A 16298-nucleotide genomic window follows, 5' to 3' on the forward strand; every position below is an offset into this window, starting at 1 on the left:
GTTCCTCTTAAACTTATATATCATCTGTGCACCATAAAGAATAGATTTAATAAGACGACAAAACTCATAAATTTATCTTATTCAACATTTTATCTTTATTTTGAACAAATTGGTTGTCTGTAAATTGTCTCTGGATAGGGGGCGTGGCATGTGAGAGCAGCCATGTTTAGCATCGCTGACTGTTTCAGCCTCACGGAAGGATGCTCGTCTCAGCAAGTGCATCTCGAAGGATAACCTTACGGACTGAAACAGCTCAAACTTATAAAGCAACACACTAACGAGGGTTTGGCTTTAAATTGTTGCCATTAGCCTGAATCCCGGTTCATACAAGCAACACCTGGTTGTTCACACAAAAACAAATACTCCTTCCTTTGGGCTTTCAGGTGTCGATATTTAGTACAACATATAAGCCAACCACTTGTTTCAAATAGCAAGGTTATTAAAACTATTATTTTATTACTCTTGAATTTCCTTCCAGCCGGGTGTGTGGTCTAGCAGGGGTCTTGTTGGGCCGGCAGGCTGCCCTAACACACGTGTAAAGTGTTGACCACTGTTGATCACATAACAGTTAGAATTAGTAGCTTTCTGGTCATCCAAATTTGTATTTAGTTTGAACAGTAACCGCTTAAGTATTTGCGGATCAATCGACTCCATTGCAAATCTCTATTTTAAACACGATCGGGTTCATCCAAACGGAACTAAATTAAACACAAATGAAATAAAACAATCATTCAAAGAAGATTTTATAGTCAAAGCAGGAATCCACGCTTTGCAGTGAAATCTATAATTAGAAATGTGTTTATTTACAAACGTGGCTTGATACACAGGAAATTTAATAAATTGGTATTTTAATAAATTGGCTTTTTTTAAATATCAGTTTCGTTTTGTTATGTAATTGCTATATAAAGGTAGGCTATTTCGCTCCCTTCTACCCAATGATAAGCGAGCCCAGTCAAATAGCCTAATTCAGGACAGCGTGCTAAACACAAGTCACTGCTGTGCAGAGTCCTAACTCAGTTCTCGCATCCCACTCGCTGTATCACCTATGCCCTTGCGCCAAAATGCCATAATGTCGCCTATGGCGTTATCATATAAGAATGTTATCTGTGATGTTCTAAAAGATCGAGCATCTTTTAGTTGGATTGATTCATGCAATTGTACAGCTCTGAAGAAGAAAAAACAGACCATTGCACCTTTTTCTTTCCTTTTAAAACAATTTGAGAAGGACAACTTTGAGTGAGGAACAGAAGGGTACAATTTAAGAGGCCACTGCAGATTTTACCCTTCTGTTCTTTACTCAAAATTTTCGTTCTCAACTTTTAAAAAAAGGAAAGAAAAAAGGTGCAGTGGTCTCCTATTGTTTTCCAGAGCTGTATATTTTCCGTTGGGAGTTGAGACGCTTTAGGAAGGGGAGAAGCGAAGTGAACTGGTACAATAGCGCCATCTATTGTCTACACTGTGCACATTCTCAAAATAGATGACTGCAGGGAAGAGAAGGGGAGGAGAGGGTGCTGCTGTGGGTTGTATTAAATGTTTCACATTTAGTCATTAAGTGTTCTGTTGTTAACCATTATAACCTTTGTGTAATAATACATCTTTATTCCCCAAGCCTGTATTCCTGAAATGTTTCCTCAGTCATGAAAGTCAGCACATATCATATCAAAACACAACTGGACTCTCGAAGACAGAATTAAAACGTTTCTTTAAGTAATTCTCTCATCAAATAATAAAGGCATCCTCAAATTCCATCCCATTCTGTTTGGTTATCCCTTGATCTATGGGTAAGTGAAATACATTTCCTATTTTTCTAAGTTTTTAATAGCACTCATACACACACATACACACACACACACACACACACACACACACACACACACACACACACACACACACACACACACACACACACACACACACACACACACACACAGGTGAACATTAACGCAGAAGCTCAACTGGAATATGCTGTTTCAAACAGGAATATGAACCTTTCCCACAGGTGTCTGCACCTTTCACACAGGAATCCTCACACCTGAACCCTATATTATTAGGACTATCTTCCTGGGCTGTGCTCTCCAACTGTGTTCTCCAGCTAGGTTCTCTTCCTGTTTTTCCCAGTGAGTGCTGTTCCTCCAAGTGCAGAGTCTCCCTCGGCTCAGTAGGACCTCCGCAGCTCATAAGGGGACCAGGGGCTGCTGCTGTCCTCTTTACACCAGGAGGAAGTGTCGCCATGAGGGGCCATGGTACTGTCTGGATCCTCCGAGGGCATCTTGGAAGCCATGTCACTGGGTGCAGTTATGTAGGGGGCACAGGGGTAGGCGGATGGGGCTGGGTAGGAGGTGTGGTGGTAGTGGGAGTCCTCCAGTGCGTGGAGGGAGTAGGGCTGGGCGGGTGGGCCCAGCAAAGAGCCACGATGAGGGGACCGGTATTGGGATGGGCTCCCTTGGGGGTCAGGGCTGGGCAGGGAGGTGGGGACACTGACGGAGGACAAACCCTCAGCACACAAACCCTCCCCTTGAGGAACCGGCTCTGCTGCGGTCTGCTCCCACGAGTCCCTCTGGAAAAGATGGAACAGGAGAGGAGGTTGAGGAGAAAAGAGAAGAGGAGAGAGGAATAGAGGAGAGGAGCGTAGAGGTACAGAGGAGAGGAGAGTTAGTGAAGCTTCTGCAGTAGCCTGCCTGGTTCCCCTATACAGAGGTGCCACCTACAAACATGGACATCCCCATTTAGAGCACTCCTTCCGTTTACAGTTTAAATCCAACCAAAGTTCAATAGAGAAGATTTACTGGGATGCTTATGAGAGTGGAGAGGGGGGTTATTACCAACAAGAAATGGGAGGAATCTCCAGAAAAGGGTTGGAGCAGGGAGGAGAGGGCAGAAGAGGGGAAGATGGCGCCACCTCCAGAGAAGGCTGCAGCACTGCGGTAGTCTCCGAAGGTCTCTGGGTAGTAGCTGTCTATGAGGGGGGGGTAGCCAGACATGCCAGAGGGGTCACAACCCAGGGGCTTGACCCCCAAGGAGGAAGAATACATGTCTGAGGAGAACTGCTTGGAAGAGGGACCAAAGTCTGACTCAGAGATGTAGGGACGACGCATCCCGTAATACCCAGGCATGATGTGAGAACCTGGATGAGAGAGAGAGCAAGAGAGAGAGAAAGAAATAGACACAAAGATTAAAATAATGGTTGTGATTAAGGTTTAAATGTATAACATGTATAATACAGTTTTAATGTAAATCATTCCATCCATCCTCCTCCAGAGAGCAGTGTTTCCTGAACAGGGTCCCATGGTGGGTCCAGACAGGAAGACTCACCTGGCATCTGGACAAAGGATGTGGGAGACACTGCTGCTCCCTGTAACACAGGAGAACACAGGGGGTTTTACATCTCAACAACACAGCAACACCCACATAAACAATATCACATGATCTAACAGGATATAATAGAGGAATGTAAGTTATATCCACAAAAGATGTTCCCATGCACACAGAGCGACACAGCGAGGACGAGGGGACACATCAAGGATAGACTGTTGTTTGCATATGATTACTAACATGACAGGGTTGATACTGGCTGGAGGCAAATTCAGAGGGCAGTATTTGAATGTGATTTGCCAGTTCCAAGACTTCCCTGTATGGCTGAGCCCATGCCTCACTGACTCTTTGAAGGCAACGTAGGAAAATCAGCTACTGGCCACCCTGACAGACTCAGATTACAGACCCCAGCCATAGACCCCAGTTATAAATCCCAACTATAGACCCCAGCTACAGAGCCCAGCTACAGAGCCCAGCTACAGACCCCAGCTACAGACCCCAGCTATAAACCCCAGGTACAGACCCCAGCCATAGACCCCAGCTATAAACCCCAGGTACAGACCCCAGCCATAGACCCCAGCTATAAACCCCAGGTACAGACCCCAGCTACAGACCCCAGCTATAAACCCCAGGTACAGACACCAGCCATAGACCCCAGCTATAAACCCCAGCTATAGACCCCAGCTACAGACCCCAGCTATAAACCCCAGGTACAGACCCCAGCTATAGACCCCAGCTATAAACCCCAGCTATAGACCCCAGCTACAGACCCCAGCTATAAACCCCAGGTACAGACCCCAGCTATAAACCCCAGGTAAAGACCCCAGCTATAAACCCCAGGTACAGACCCCAGCTATAGACCCCAGCTATAAACCCCAGGTACAGACCCCAGCTATAGACTACAGACCACATTGACCCTCAACACCAGCCTATGGTCCACACCTATCATCCACACATACTGTCTTCCTTAACCACATGATCGATATGATCTCCTTACACAAGAGAAATATGACCTGGTCCTTGCAGTGTGCATCTGTACTTGTGATTATTGCAAATGTTAAGGACACTTCAACTTGAACATTGAACTTCAACTTAAACATGATATGACCTAGTCCTCACAAGTGAAATGTAACCTAGTCATCCCTTAAACAGAGTTTCATTTCTGCACAGAAGTCAGACTTTTCAGCCAGACTCTGCCTAGCCTTACTGTAGTGATTTCAACTGTGGTGTTTTGTCATCAATGCTGACCACTGGTTTGTCTGCCATAAATTGCTATTATCAGCTTTAACTGGTGAGGATTCTGTCATGGTCTTTGTGGAAACGTCATTGTCACGGCAGCCAGCCTGATGTCAACGACAAAAACTGCCATTCCTCTCCACGCCAGCTCCATGTTAGGGCATGAAGAGCAACAACACTGTGGTCAGACTGGGCCACATCTCTCAATGGGCTTTTCTGTATGAGCATAAAGACCTGCTGGGGGAGGAGAAGGGGGGTGGGGATAGGGGGCTTCAGGGGCAGCAGGGACAGGGACAGTCTCTCTCTCTCTCTCTCTCTCTCTCTCTCTCTCTCTCTCTCTCTCTCTCTCTCTCTCTCTCTCTCTCTCTGTTCGCTCTCTGTGTTTCTGTTTGTCATTTGATCCAGACGTTGCTTTAGTGGTTGATAGCTTATGTTCTGGGAGAACATGTCAATACTGCAGCAGAGCAGAGGCAGTGTTGGACAGGACCATTGACAGGAGCAAGAGATGGAAAGCTTGTGGTGTTTGAACAGCCAGACGTCTCCCAGAGCCTTTTCAACAATGCCCAGTCTGCCCTGGGCCCCAGAGAGCACAATGCTGCAGGCTGCAGGTGTGTCTGAACCTGGCTTTGCATAATCAACCCCTCTGCTGTCCTGGGGTTCATGAACAGCAGTATCCATCGCCATTATTGTTGCTTTTCCTTATTGTGGCCTTTTCTGGGTGTATTTGTTTTGTCTTGCTGTGCCACACCATGCTCTGGTATTTACTGAGGGGCTTAACTTCCACTCACAAGTGATGAGTGGAGTAAAAGGATACATTAACAGGGATGTATAGGGAGTCAATGTGGCCAAACATGCAGGTCATGCAACAGAAGGCCCTGTGTATTAGGAACAACCCTAATAGACCAGGCTTACAGGCTGCTGATACATGGGAGAGGGTGAGGCCCAACAAGTAGGACAGGTAAATAATAGAAACAAAAGCTTTAACTCACATTATATCGTTGTCCATTAGGTTGCCTGGAACGTTTTTCAGCCAGCAGGTCTTTAACTGTGTGCTTGACTCGGACACCCTGGTACACACGCTTAGAATAGTCTAGAGGGGGGAGAAACAATTGTCACAACAAAAAGGATGTACAACATGAACACAAATGTAATTAAAACCAACTGATGAAATATACCAGAATTATATCTTGAGGAAAAAGTAGTTTTAAAGTGTTGGACATTTTTAAATACATTTTTTTATCCTTTCCCACAGATTTTAATGTTGCACAGTTTGGTGTTAAGCCGGACAGCCCCTAACACACGTGTAAATGTTACGAAATTGGAGTTGGGTTCTGTTCAATGCAAAACAGCAGATAAAAATAAGCTACTTCGCAGAAACACCGTTGTCATGCCACAGCAGTGACGCCATCCCAGCGTCCCACTGGCAGCTCCAGATCACCAGTCATCTCAGATGGTTAAGGACTTCAGTAAGTCAGCAGGCTAAATGAATGAGGATGGTGTCCAGCTGCCAGGTTCTAACAGGTTCAGTGAAGTCTCTGCTAATACAGGTAGGCGGCAGTAAGCAGAAACAGGTCTGGAAAAACATCAGGTAATGGAAGCTACACGACTGTTAGCCTGCTAGGTCTATCCAGCTATGCGTCTGTCACTACGCTGACCTCAGGAATTCCTAGCTAGCATAATCCATGCACTTCAAACTGTATTTGCAATTTCATATGCCAAAGGAAATTGTATGCAAAAAACGTTATGTAAAAGACCCCACGTCAACGTGAATGAAGGGTCAGTTAGGCCCCTGACGCTCTGCTGTCATGGCCATCGTGTACACCGTTATGGTATGGTAACTTGTCAGCAAGTCATTTTCAATGTTTAAAATGAACTATATTATCAATATGATCATATTTCAAATTATACACACATATCTTATGTCCATGCAGGAATACAACCAGAAGTCTATTTAATCTGTCATCTGTGCGGTCCTGTCTGTGGCTCTACAATGTGCTGTTAGAGCTTCAGACACACCTCTGTCCGATATCCCCCAGGCACACGACCAGACACACAGCCCTACTCCAGCCCCCCAGACACACAGCCCTCCTCCAGCCCCCCAGACACACAGCCCTCCTCCAGCCCCCCAGACACACAGCCCTCTTCCAGCCCTCCAGACACACAGCCCTCCTCCAGCCCTCCAGACACACAGCCCTCCTCCAGCCCCCCAGACACACAGCCCTCCTCCAGCCCTCCAGACACACAGCCCTCCTCCAGCCCCCCAGACACACATCCCTCCTCCAGCCCTCCAGACACACAGCCCTCCTCCAGCCCTCCAGACACACAGCCCTCCTCCAGCCCTCCAGACACACAGCCCTCCTCCAGCCCCCCAGACACACAGCCCTCCTCCAGCCCTCCAGACACACAGCCCTCCTCCAGCCCCCCAGACACACATCCCTCCTCCAGCCCTCCAGACACACAGCCCTCCTCCAGCCCTCCAGACACACAGACCTCCTCCAGCCCCCCAGACACACAGCCCTCCTCCAGCCCCCCAGAAACACCTGCAGCAGCTGTTCTGCAGGCCTGCCTTCACAAGCCCATTCAATACCTGACTTATCTGTCTATAAAAAGGGCTCCAGTCTTCATTAACATCAGGGTGTTGAGTCACACCCAGTGTGGTGGTTTCCTGCCTTACCTGCTTCCATCACAATGAAGTCTGTATCCAGCTGAGGTGACAGAAGCGCTGATTAAGGCCTGTTCTATTGCGCCACAGTCTCCAGCTACAGTAACATAACCTGGATGCTACTTGTATGCCTGCGCCCTGCCTACTTTCACTGATGGTCTACGTCCCTGTGCTCTACACCATAATACCCTCAACAGTGTGACGGACACCTCCACAGCCCTCCCAGGAAGCTCTGACAGAGTGCACACTGCCTCCATGGAGAGCAGCTTTAAAATGACCTTCATCCATTTGTTTAAATGCAAATGTGGGTGGTGAGTATGGCAGGGAGGTTATGACAGGATTTGCATCTTCAGTCTAGATTAAACAGACATGAGCATAAGGAGGATGGGGACAGGATGCATGCTGGGAAGTCTCTCTTCCCACGTAAACAGGAAACTATGTTTCCTTGGGAGATGTTTTAACATCCCCCACACTACTGATCCTAGCATGGCACGTCACGCTGGACCGGTAATATTGTACCGGTAATATTAAATGTTGGACAGGTAATGCTGGAAAGGTAATGCTGGACAGTCATAGTAAGGAGTGTGGATTCAGCATTTTTCCATTACTCTGAACATAAGAAAGACAACTAATAGCCTGCATATACACTCACTGGCCACTTTATTAGTTACACCTCACAGGTACCAGGTTGGACCCCCTTTTGCCTTCAGATCTGCCTTAATTCTTCATGGCATAATTTCAACAAGGTGTTGGAAAAATTCCTCAGAGATTTTGGTCCATATTGACATGATACCGTCACACAGTTGCTGCAGATTTGTTGGCTGCTCATCCATGAAGCGAATCTCCCGTTCCACCACATCCCAAAGGTGCTCTAATGGATTGAGATCTGGTGACTGTGAAGGCCCTTGGAGTACAGTGAACTCATTGTCATGTTCAAGAAACCAGTTTGAGATGATTTGAGCTTTGTGACATGGTGCATTATCCTGTTGGAAGTAGCCATTAGAATTTGGGTACACTGTGGTCATAAAGGGATGGACATGGTCAGCAACAATACTCAGGTAGGCTGTTGCGTTTGAACGATGCTCAATTGGTACTTAGGGGCCCAAAGTGTGCCAAGAAAATATCCCCCACACCATTACACCACCACCACTTGCCTGAACCATTGATACAAGGCAGGATGGATCCATGCTTTCATGTCGTTAACGTCAAATTCTGACCTTATCATCTGAATGTCGCAGCTGAAATTGAGACTCATCAGACCAGGAAACGTTTTTCCAATCTTCTATTGTCCAATTTTGGTGAGCCTGTGCAAATTGTAGCCTCAGTTTCCTGTTCTCAGCTGACAGGAGTGGCACCCGGTGTGGTCTTCTGCTGCTGTAGCCCATCTGCTTCAAGATTTGACGTGTTGTGCGTTCAGAGATGGTATTCTGCATACCTTGGTTGTAACAGGTGGTTATTTGAGTTACTGTTGCCTTTGTATCATCTTTAACCAGTCTGCACATTGTCCTCTGACCTCTGACATCAACAATGCATTTTTGTCCACCCAACTGCCGCTCACTGGATATTTTCTCTTTTTCAGACCATTCTCTGTAAACCCTAGAGATGGTTGTGTGTGAAAAGACCACTAGATCAGCAGTTTCTGAAATACTCAGACTAGCCTGTCTGGCACTAACAACTATGCCACGTTCAAAGTCACTAAAATCCCATTTATTCCGCATTCTGATGCTTGATTTGAACTTCAGCAAGTTGTCTTGACCACGTCTACATGCCTAAATACATTGCGATACTGCAATGTGATTGGCTGATTAGCTATTTGTGTTAATAAGCAATTGAACAAGTGTACCTGATAAAATGGCGGGGGAGTGTGTATATTTCAGCCTTAAGATAACAGTCCTCACATGGCTCCCTGAGAACCAGATCCATACCCTCAACCGTTTACCCTGTGAAAGAATAACACATTTACGCAAATGCAATCACTATGATCAGACAAATGACTAAACATTTGACTGAACACCTTAAAGCCATTCTAAACCAAATATGACAGAATCAGGTGTCAGGTAAGAGCCAGTGGCGCGTTTAGATGATTGATTGCAGCCAGGGGTTTCATGGGCCGGCATGGGATTTCTGTAGCAACATAATGAGCATGTTCCACTATCTGTAACTGAATGTTTATTATCTTGCCTAGAGTAGTCGCAGTTACTTGACTTTATTGATCCCCTAGGGGAAATTGTGGCAAAAAATTACATTTAGTCATCAAGCAGACACTTTTAACCAGAGTGAGTTACAGTAAGTACAGGAAAATTCTCCCAAGGCAAGTAGGGTGAAGTGCCTTGCACAAGGACACATGGTTATTTTGCACCGAACCAGCAACCATTTGATTAATAGCCCGATTCCCTAACCGCTCAGCCATCTGACTCCACGTGAAACAGCAGAAGAATCAGAAGTGCATAGTTCTAAAAGTATTTTGGTTGTCAAGGAACGGTCTGTATTTACAAGCTACATTGGAAAGTAACCACAGCTTAGCTACCAGAGGTGGTGAAGAAAAAGAACACTGTAGTGTTACTACAACATCTCAATTATTGAACATCTCAAATTCAGTAGTTCATAGTAAGCCAACAGTGCAGCGAAATCAACATATCACAAGTGCAGCATCAAACACTGGGTGCAGTCTTTTGCCAGAGAGTGGAACAACAGGATGGCAATTAGAATGTGCAGAGAAGGAATACATTTAAGAGCTGCTTTTGGTGCCCTTAGGCCAAACAAAAGCATAGTTAGTTGAGTTGACGGTTGAAGAGGAGTGTATTGAGACAACAGTGGAAGGATCGTAGGGACAGAGGTGTGTAGATGAACAGGGAGGTCTTGCCACCACTGTGGAGCTTGGAAGGAGAATCAGCCTGGACGCCTGTGGTGTCAGCCAGTCCGTACCGCTGAAATGAGATGATGCTGGCAGACCGTTGTGGTTCTCTTATCAAGAGAGATAAGAGGAAAAAAGACTCCATTCCAACACCTGATACAGGGAACAGGAAGTGATCATCAGGAATTGAAACAAGGTGGTAGGCTACACACAGTCCTGATTGTCAGACACTTCTGGGACAATTTCTGTCTTTGACACAGGGATTGTTATATAGTATAGTTAGACATTTGCCCCCCTCTACAGAATTTGGTCAATTTGACTTTGTTCATGTGTTGTATTTTCTTCTTTGTTTGAGGAAAATAGTTTCTTGTGAACAGGTGACCAACAACAATGTCAACACTGCCCCCTCGTGGAAATGTAATATTGTTACATCTAAAGACAATAAATTCAGTGGGGTGGGGTAACATGCTCTAGAGGGCAGTAAGAGATAGGCAGCTCTTAATCTGAGAGAGAGAGAGAGAGAGAGAGAGAGAGAGAGAGAGAGAGAGAGAGAGAGAGAGAGAGAGAGAGAGAGAGAGAGAGAGAGAGAGAGAAAGAGAAAGGAAGAGAGAGACAGAGAGAGAGGAAGAAAATCGAACGAGCTAGCGAACAAAAGACGGAGACAGAGGAAGAAAGAGACTCCCATCCCCGTTCCTTTCCTCCTTTGTCTTTTCCTCTCAACTAATCTCCTCCCATTCCGGCTCAGCCTGGATACAACTGCAAATTCTCTGACAGGCCTGAGACAGGGTTGATAACATTGTGCTCCGACCCATGTCTTCATCTCAGATCTACAAAATGTGATCAGAGAATGGGTGTGAGAGCCGAGCAGGGTAATTAGGAGGAGCATGAACATGTTGAAAAAGGCAGCCAGGCGCCTTAACTCAGACCAGGAGATAAAACAGTGATGTGTGATTGGCTGGGGCTGCTAGTCAATGCCAATTTCTCCTAGAGGAAGCAACCGATAAATAATTTCTCCCAAGAGGGACAACAGAGTTAGTGTTATTTTCTTAATAACAAGACTCTTATCACAGGACATTCTCCTGGCGTGAGTCGTGGAATGTTCCAGAAGGCTGAGTGCTCCTTCTTTGGTGGGGGCTGAGGAGAATTGGCGGGAGGGCGGGGGGGACCGAAGGCATCTTTTTTCCAGTTCCTGTACGCATCGTGGTCGTGGAGGGATTATTCTCGTAAATTCCACCTTGTAAAGCATTGGTATTCCTCCTCAGACGACAGCCAGCCACTCACATTCCTTTGCCCGGGATTCTCCCGCCTCAGCACGCTGGAGAGGGGGAGAAGACAGTGTCCATTCCGACTGCTGTAGCCAGGGCTGCTTATGCTGAGTGGGGAAGGATAAATATTGACAGTGAGACTGGCCGACCAGCACAAATGGGACTGCTGTGATGGCCGTAAGGACGTGACCTTAAGGAAACCATTATACCTTACGGGACATCTAGTGACCCAACCACCTCCACCACATGCTTAGAGGCCCAAGTTCGAGGCAGAGTCTCAGATAACCTGCGTAGAGGCCCAGCCTCAGAGGGTAGGGTGTGTGTCTGTGTGTATATGTGTGTCCCTCAGTGTAGGCAGCGGCAGCAGCAATCATGATTACTGTGGCCTAGCGCTTCTCCAGATGTGTGTGTTTATCTGTGTGTGTGTGTGTGTGTGTGTGTGTGTGTGTAAACGTGTGTGTAAACGTGTGTATGTGTAGACCATCTTATGTAAGAGAGGAGACTCATAGTGGGAGCAGGCCTAAGATTTCTGGTTTGGTTCTGTTGGTCAGGTTCTGCTGGTCTAATCTTTGCTTGTCCGGTTTGCTGGTCTGGTCTCTGCTTGTCTCAGCAACCAACACAGAACAGAATAGCACTTTACATCACTCACACAGACACACATACAGGTGGGCCAGTCAGGCAGCTAGTCCTTCATGCAGTTTGACATCTGAAAAGAAAGTTTGTTGACATGACTCCAGGAGCAATGGTTTGTCTGCTCACAATTAGCCATTTGTGTCTCAGACTGTGTGATAGTGTGTTTGTGTGCGTGTTTGAGTGCAAGTCAGTGTGCATGCGTGGGAATGCTCGGACCCGGAGGTATGTGTGTGAGTGTGTGCATGTGTTCATATGTCATGTGTTTGTGTCTGTGTGTGTGTGTGCTCAAACCCAGCTGTGTGTGTGTTTGTGTCTGGTGGCCACGCCTGTCTAGACCAGTGACCATGAAGAGCAGGTGTTGTGGGGGAGGCAGGATGTGGGGGCTTGTTCACAGTACAAACACAATACCTGTCTCTCTGTCTACTGGATACCTGTCTGCCTGTCTGCAAGTCTACACATCTACCTGTTTATCCATCTCCCTGTGTCAGGTCCACATGCCTATCTGTCTACCTGTCTTTCTACAGCCCTTGCCTGTCTCCCTGCCAGTAGAGATGAATCTGGCAGCTGATCCTATCTCGTATGATGCATGTTGGATTTAAGGGAATTTATGAGGCACATCTGTTGACCCAGAAATGTACCTGTTGACGTCAGAGCAGCCTGGGAGACCAGTGCACAGAACAAAACAACAACCAAGAGGCCTTCTGAGACTTTCCTAAACAAACTCTTCAGCAGGAACTGCTTTGTACCACAGTTTGTTTGTCGCTGTCCTTCCTCAGGTAAAATCCCATCTCAGCAGGGCTAGGTTGATTGCATTCATACACCAATTGCCATAATCCTACACCAATTACCATAATCCTACACCAATTACCTGATAATTTGATGGAGACAATAGATTCTATTCAGCTAGGTTGTTAATGTTCCACATCCAAATTTCTTTTGGAAAGAAAGGTGTTGGATACTTTAGTTCAGCCACAGGAAAACGAAAGTGCTGTTTATTCAAAAAGAAAGAATTAATTTGCCCCCAAAAACTGTTCCACAACGCTTTAGGGAACATAAACTTTAATTATGCTCATTATCAGAGCAGTAAATCTACTTGTAAATTCTTTCTTAAACTCTCTTCCAAAGTCTTTCTCCAGTACCGCTGCCAGATAAATACATGTGTTACTGGAGTTGAACAAACACAACAACATCCAATTCCTGCAGTTCAACCTCAGGACCCCCTCTCTCTCTGACCCCAGGACCCTCTCTCTCTCTGACTTCAGGACCCCCTCTCTGTCTGACCCCAGGACCCTCTCTCTGTCTGACCTCAGGTCCCTCTCTCTGTCTGACCTCAGGACCCCCTCTCTCTCTGACCCCAGGACCTTCTCTCTGTCTGACCTCAGGACCCTCTCTCTCTCTCTGACCCCAGGACCCTCTCTCTCTCTGACCCCAGGACCCCCTCTCTCTCTGACCCCAGGACCCTCTCTCTCTCTGACCCCAGGACCCCCTCTCTCTCTGACCCCAGGACCCTCTCTCTCTCTGACCCCAGGAACACACACATTGTTTAAAATCAGACGAGGCTGACATCAGCATCATCTAAATCTTTGGATTTTGTGTCCTTAGCAACAGCAGACAACACTAGCTGACATACAGTAATGAGTATGTGCTGTAGAGCTGGGGCCTGGAGAATGACAATCCCACGCTTGTTATAAGACAGCATTCTGGGACGGAACCTAGCATAGCTGGAAGCTGAGTCATCGTTAGCTGGAATATTCAGACAAACATGCAGGCATATTCCTGCAGTATTAGAACATCCACTAGCACATAAACTCAGTCATCAATGTTCCTGTCAGAGAGAGCAAGAAGGAACCACAGAGAGAGACAGACCAGTAACACATACAGTAGATTCCAGTAAAACAGAAAGAAACACTTTCCCATACTTTCTGGGGAACTAGTTGCTTGAATATCATGTCTTCCAGTCAGGATAAACTCCTGATGGAGTGACCTTGGGTGACTAGGGCTGCATGGCCAACCTGGCTCCCCAGTATAGCACATATAGGACATTTTGGTGCTATGTAGTCAAGACCTAACTGAGCCAATGGGATGGTGAGTGTTCTGTGATGTCAAGTTTGCTAAGAAGTCTACAAACCTGGGTAATACTTTCAGGACTTGAAATCTTTCCCATCTCAATTCTTCTCTGTTCTTTCCTCGCTCGCTCGCTCTCCCTCCTCCACCTCCTTTCCTTATCTCTTTCCTAAAACAGCTCCTTAAATGTCAGCTCTGGTATTATATATGAGTTATCCTTCAGTCCATTAGGGCATGGGAACCAAAGAGATCCTGCTGCTTTTAACAGTCCTAGACTTTCATTAACAGGGCCACAGACAGCTCACATGGCTGCCAGCTAGCAGGCATCCTTCCTGATGACCCATCTCTGCAGGGTCTACACTGCAACCAGATGTAGAGCGGAGCACAGCCCAACAACTCTGAGACCTCAATGTCTGATGGTTATCTCTCTCTCCTTCTTTCCCCACCTCTCTCTCTCTCTCTCTCCTTCTTTCCCCACCTCTCTCTCTCTCGCCCTCTCTCACTCCTCTTGATGCTGTTTCCACATTGTCAGCTTGGCTCATAAATAAGTCTTTATGGCTTTCAAGATCAGGAACAAGTTTATAGGCTTCAAATTAAGTTATTATGTTGGGGATTGTCTGTTTTCCATCAACTGGAGAGCTGGATTAATACTTAAGAGGACCAGACAGCAACAGCCGTGACATTCAGGTTGCCCAGGCATTCGTATTTAACAGCTCTGGCCCTACCAGTTCCTGTTCCAGGAAGCTGAAAGAGGAGGCCTCTCTGTTCACCTGTTAGACTACACTCTGAGGTGGCAGAAACTGTATACTGTGTCCAACTGCCATAATGATCCATCTGAAAAGATGGTCTGTGAAGACGGAGACAGACTGTTGTCTGCAGACTCAGTCTGACCAGACAAAGACGCGCACCAGAGTAGAAGCCCAGAAATTGAGGCCTTATATAGGCATCTTCTGGAAGATCCCTCCCTGTAAAACAGAGCTTTCTGCCAGCTGGACAGGCCTGAGAGAAGTAACACACACCAAACATGCAATCACACACTGCACATGTAAACACATACACACAACATATAATGAATACAGACTGATTGTTAAGGGTCATGTGAAACCTTGCTAGGACAGATAGTACTACCCTGAGTGCACACACAAGTAGCTGCCCCCCTCCCATCTCTCCTTAGAAACGCCCCCAGCAGTCCATCCATCACTGCCATCCACAGCACATCTGTTTAGGTCAGCATTATTTCAAAGAACCGTAAAATCCAAAGAATCCATATTTCACCAAGCGATGCTCTAGCCCCTTCCACAGTAACAGCACCGGAACCAGAACCCTCAGAACCACAACTGACCGTACCTGCCCAGTCTCTGTCTGGCTGTCTGGCCTACCTGTCTTCACACGGCACCGAGGGGAGACAGAGAGCTTAGGGCTGGAGGCTGTACAGTGGTAGAAGCCAGGCTATATTACACCATACAGTGTGACTACTCATTGACAGGAGTGGTTACAGCAGCATTTAGCAAGGTCCTACCCTCTAGTTAGGTCTGCCTACTGGGTTGTAGTGTCCAGGTGGGGGGATGTTTGTAAACACAGCTGTGCTGCTACATGTCACATCACAAACTCAAGTTTAGGAATCTAAGGCTGAAACCAGATGAAGCTGTAACCAGCAGCACTGACCATCAAGAGGATATTCTGGGGAGGGTGGGGGGTTTATTATGCAAGATGAATGGATGGACATCCCTCTCACATGTTTACCACCCTTACCCCTCCCCCAAACAACCTTCCACTCTATCTACTAGATACACGTGTGTGTCCAATGGAATTTCAGCAGGAATGAAGGCAGTATTTTCCGTGTCTGGCAAGAAGATTTTCCAAGAGAGAGAGAGCAGAGGATTTAACTCACTGGAGTCGTAGTGGAAAGAATTAAAAACCAAATGAGATTAGTAGGCAGGATGGAAACAGTACCATAGTGGGTGCATGTGCCCGGTCGCCTCTCCCCTCAGGTGTGTGGTGCCCCATGCTTCTGGTAGATAACTGGTCTTCCTGATAGATCACAGCTGTCACTGAGCACCTGAAGTCTTGGATCAACAGAGGTTAGAAGAGAGGAGGGTCTGGAAGTCCACTAGCAGGGGGTCTGGTCTCCCCCTGCTGTCTGTGGTAGAGACCAGGAGGGTTGCAGACACTGGGAATGGTTAGTGAAATGGAATATTCCATCAGACCCTCCAGTGCATTGATTAGGGATGTATGGCAGCTATGATAGTTTGTGTGTGTTGTTTTCCTGGCA

The 16298-nt window shown here is 46.7% G+C and overlaps 1 protein-coding gene across 1 annotated transcript; it reads right to left on the bottom strand.

Moving 5' to 3' along the window:
* Positions 1–50: 50 nt before the first annotated feature.
* LOC134029292 (POU class 2 homeobox associating-factor 2-like) lies at positions 51–7424 on the bottom strand. The gene is made up of 5 exons (XM_062473372.1): positions 7223–7424; positions 5538–5638; positions 3313–3352; positions 2823–3124; positions 51–2557 (listed from the first exon to the last, which is right to left on the bottom strand). The coding sequence occupies exons 1-5, from the start codon at positions 7230–7232 to the stop codon at positions 2156–2158; spliced, it is 855 nt and encodes a 284-aa protein (XP_062329356.1). The 5' UTR covers positions 7233–7424; the 3' UTR covers positions 51–2155.
* Positions 7425–16298: the final 8874 nt, after the last annotated feature.

The sequence above is a fragment of the Osmerus eperlanus genome, chromosome 11 (assembly GCF_963692335.1).
Source record: "Osmerus eperlanus chromosome 11, fOsmEpe2.1, whole genome shotgun sequence".
In the NCBI taxonomy this organism is placed as follows: Eukaryota; Metazoa; Chordata; class Actinopteri; order Osmeriformes; family Osmeridae; genus Osmerus; species Osmerus eperlanus.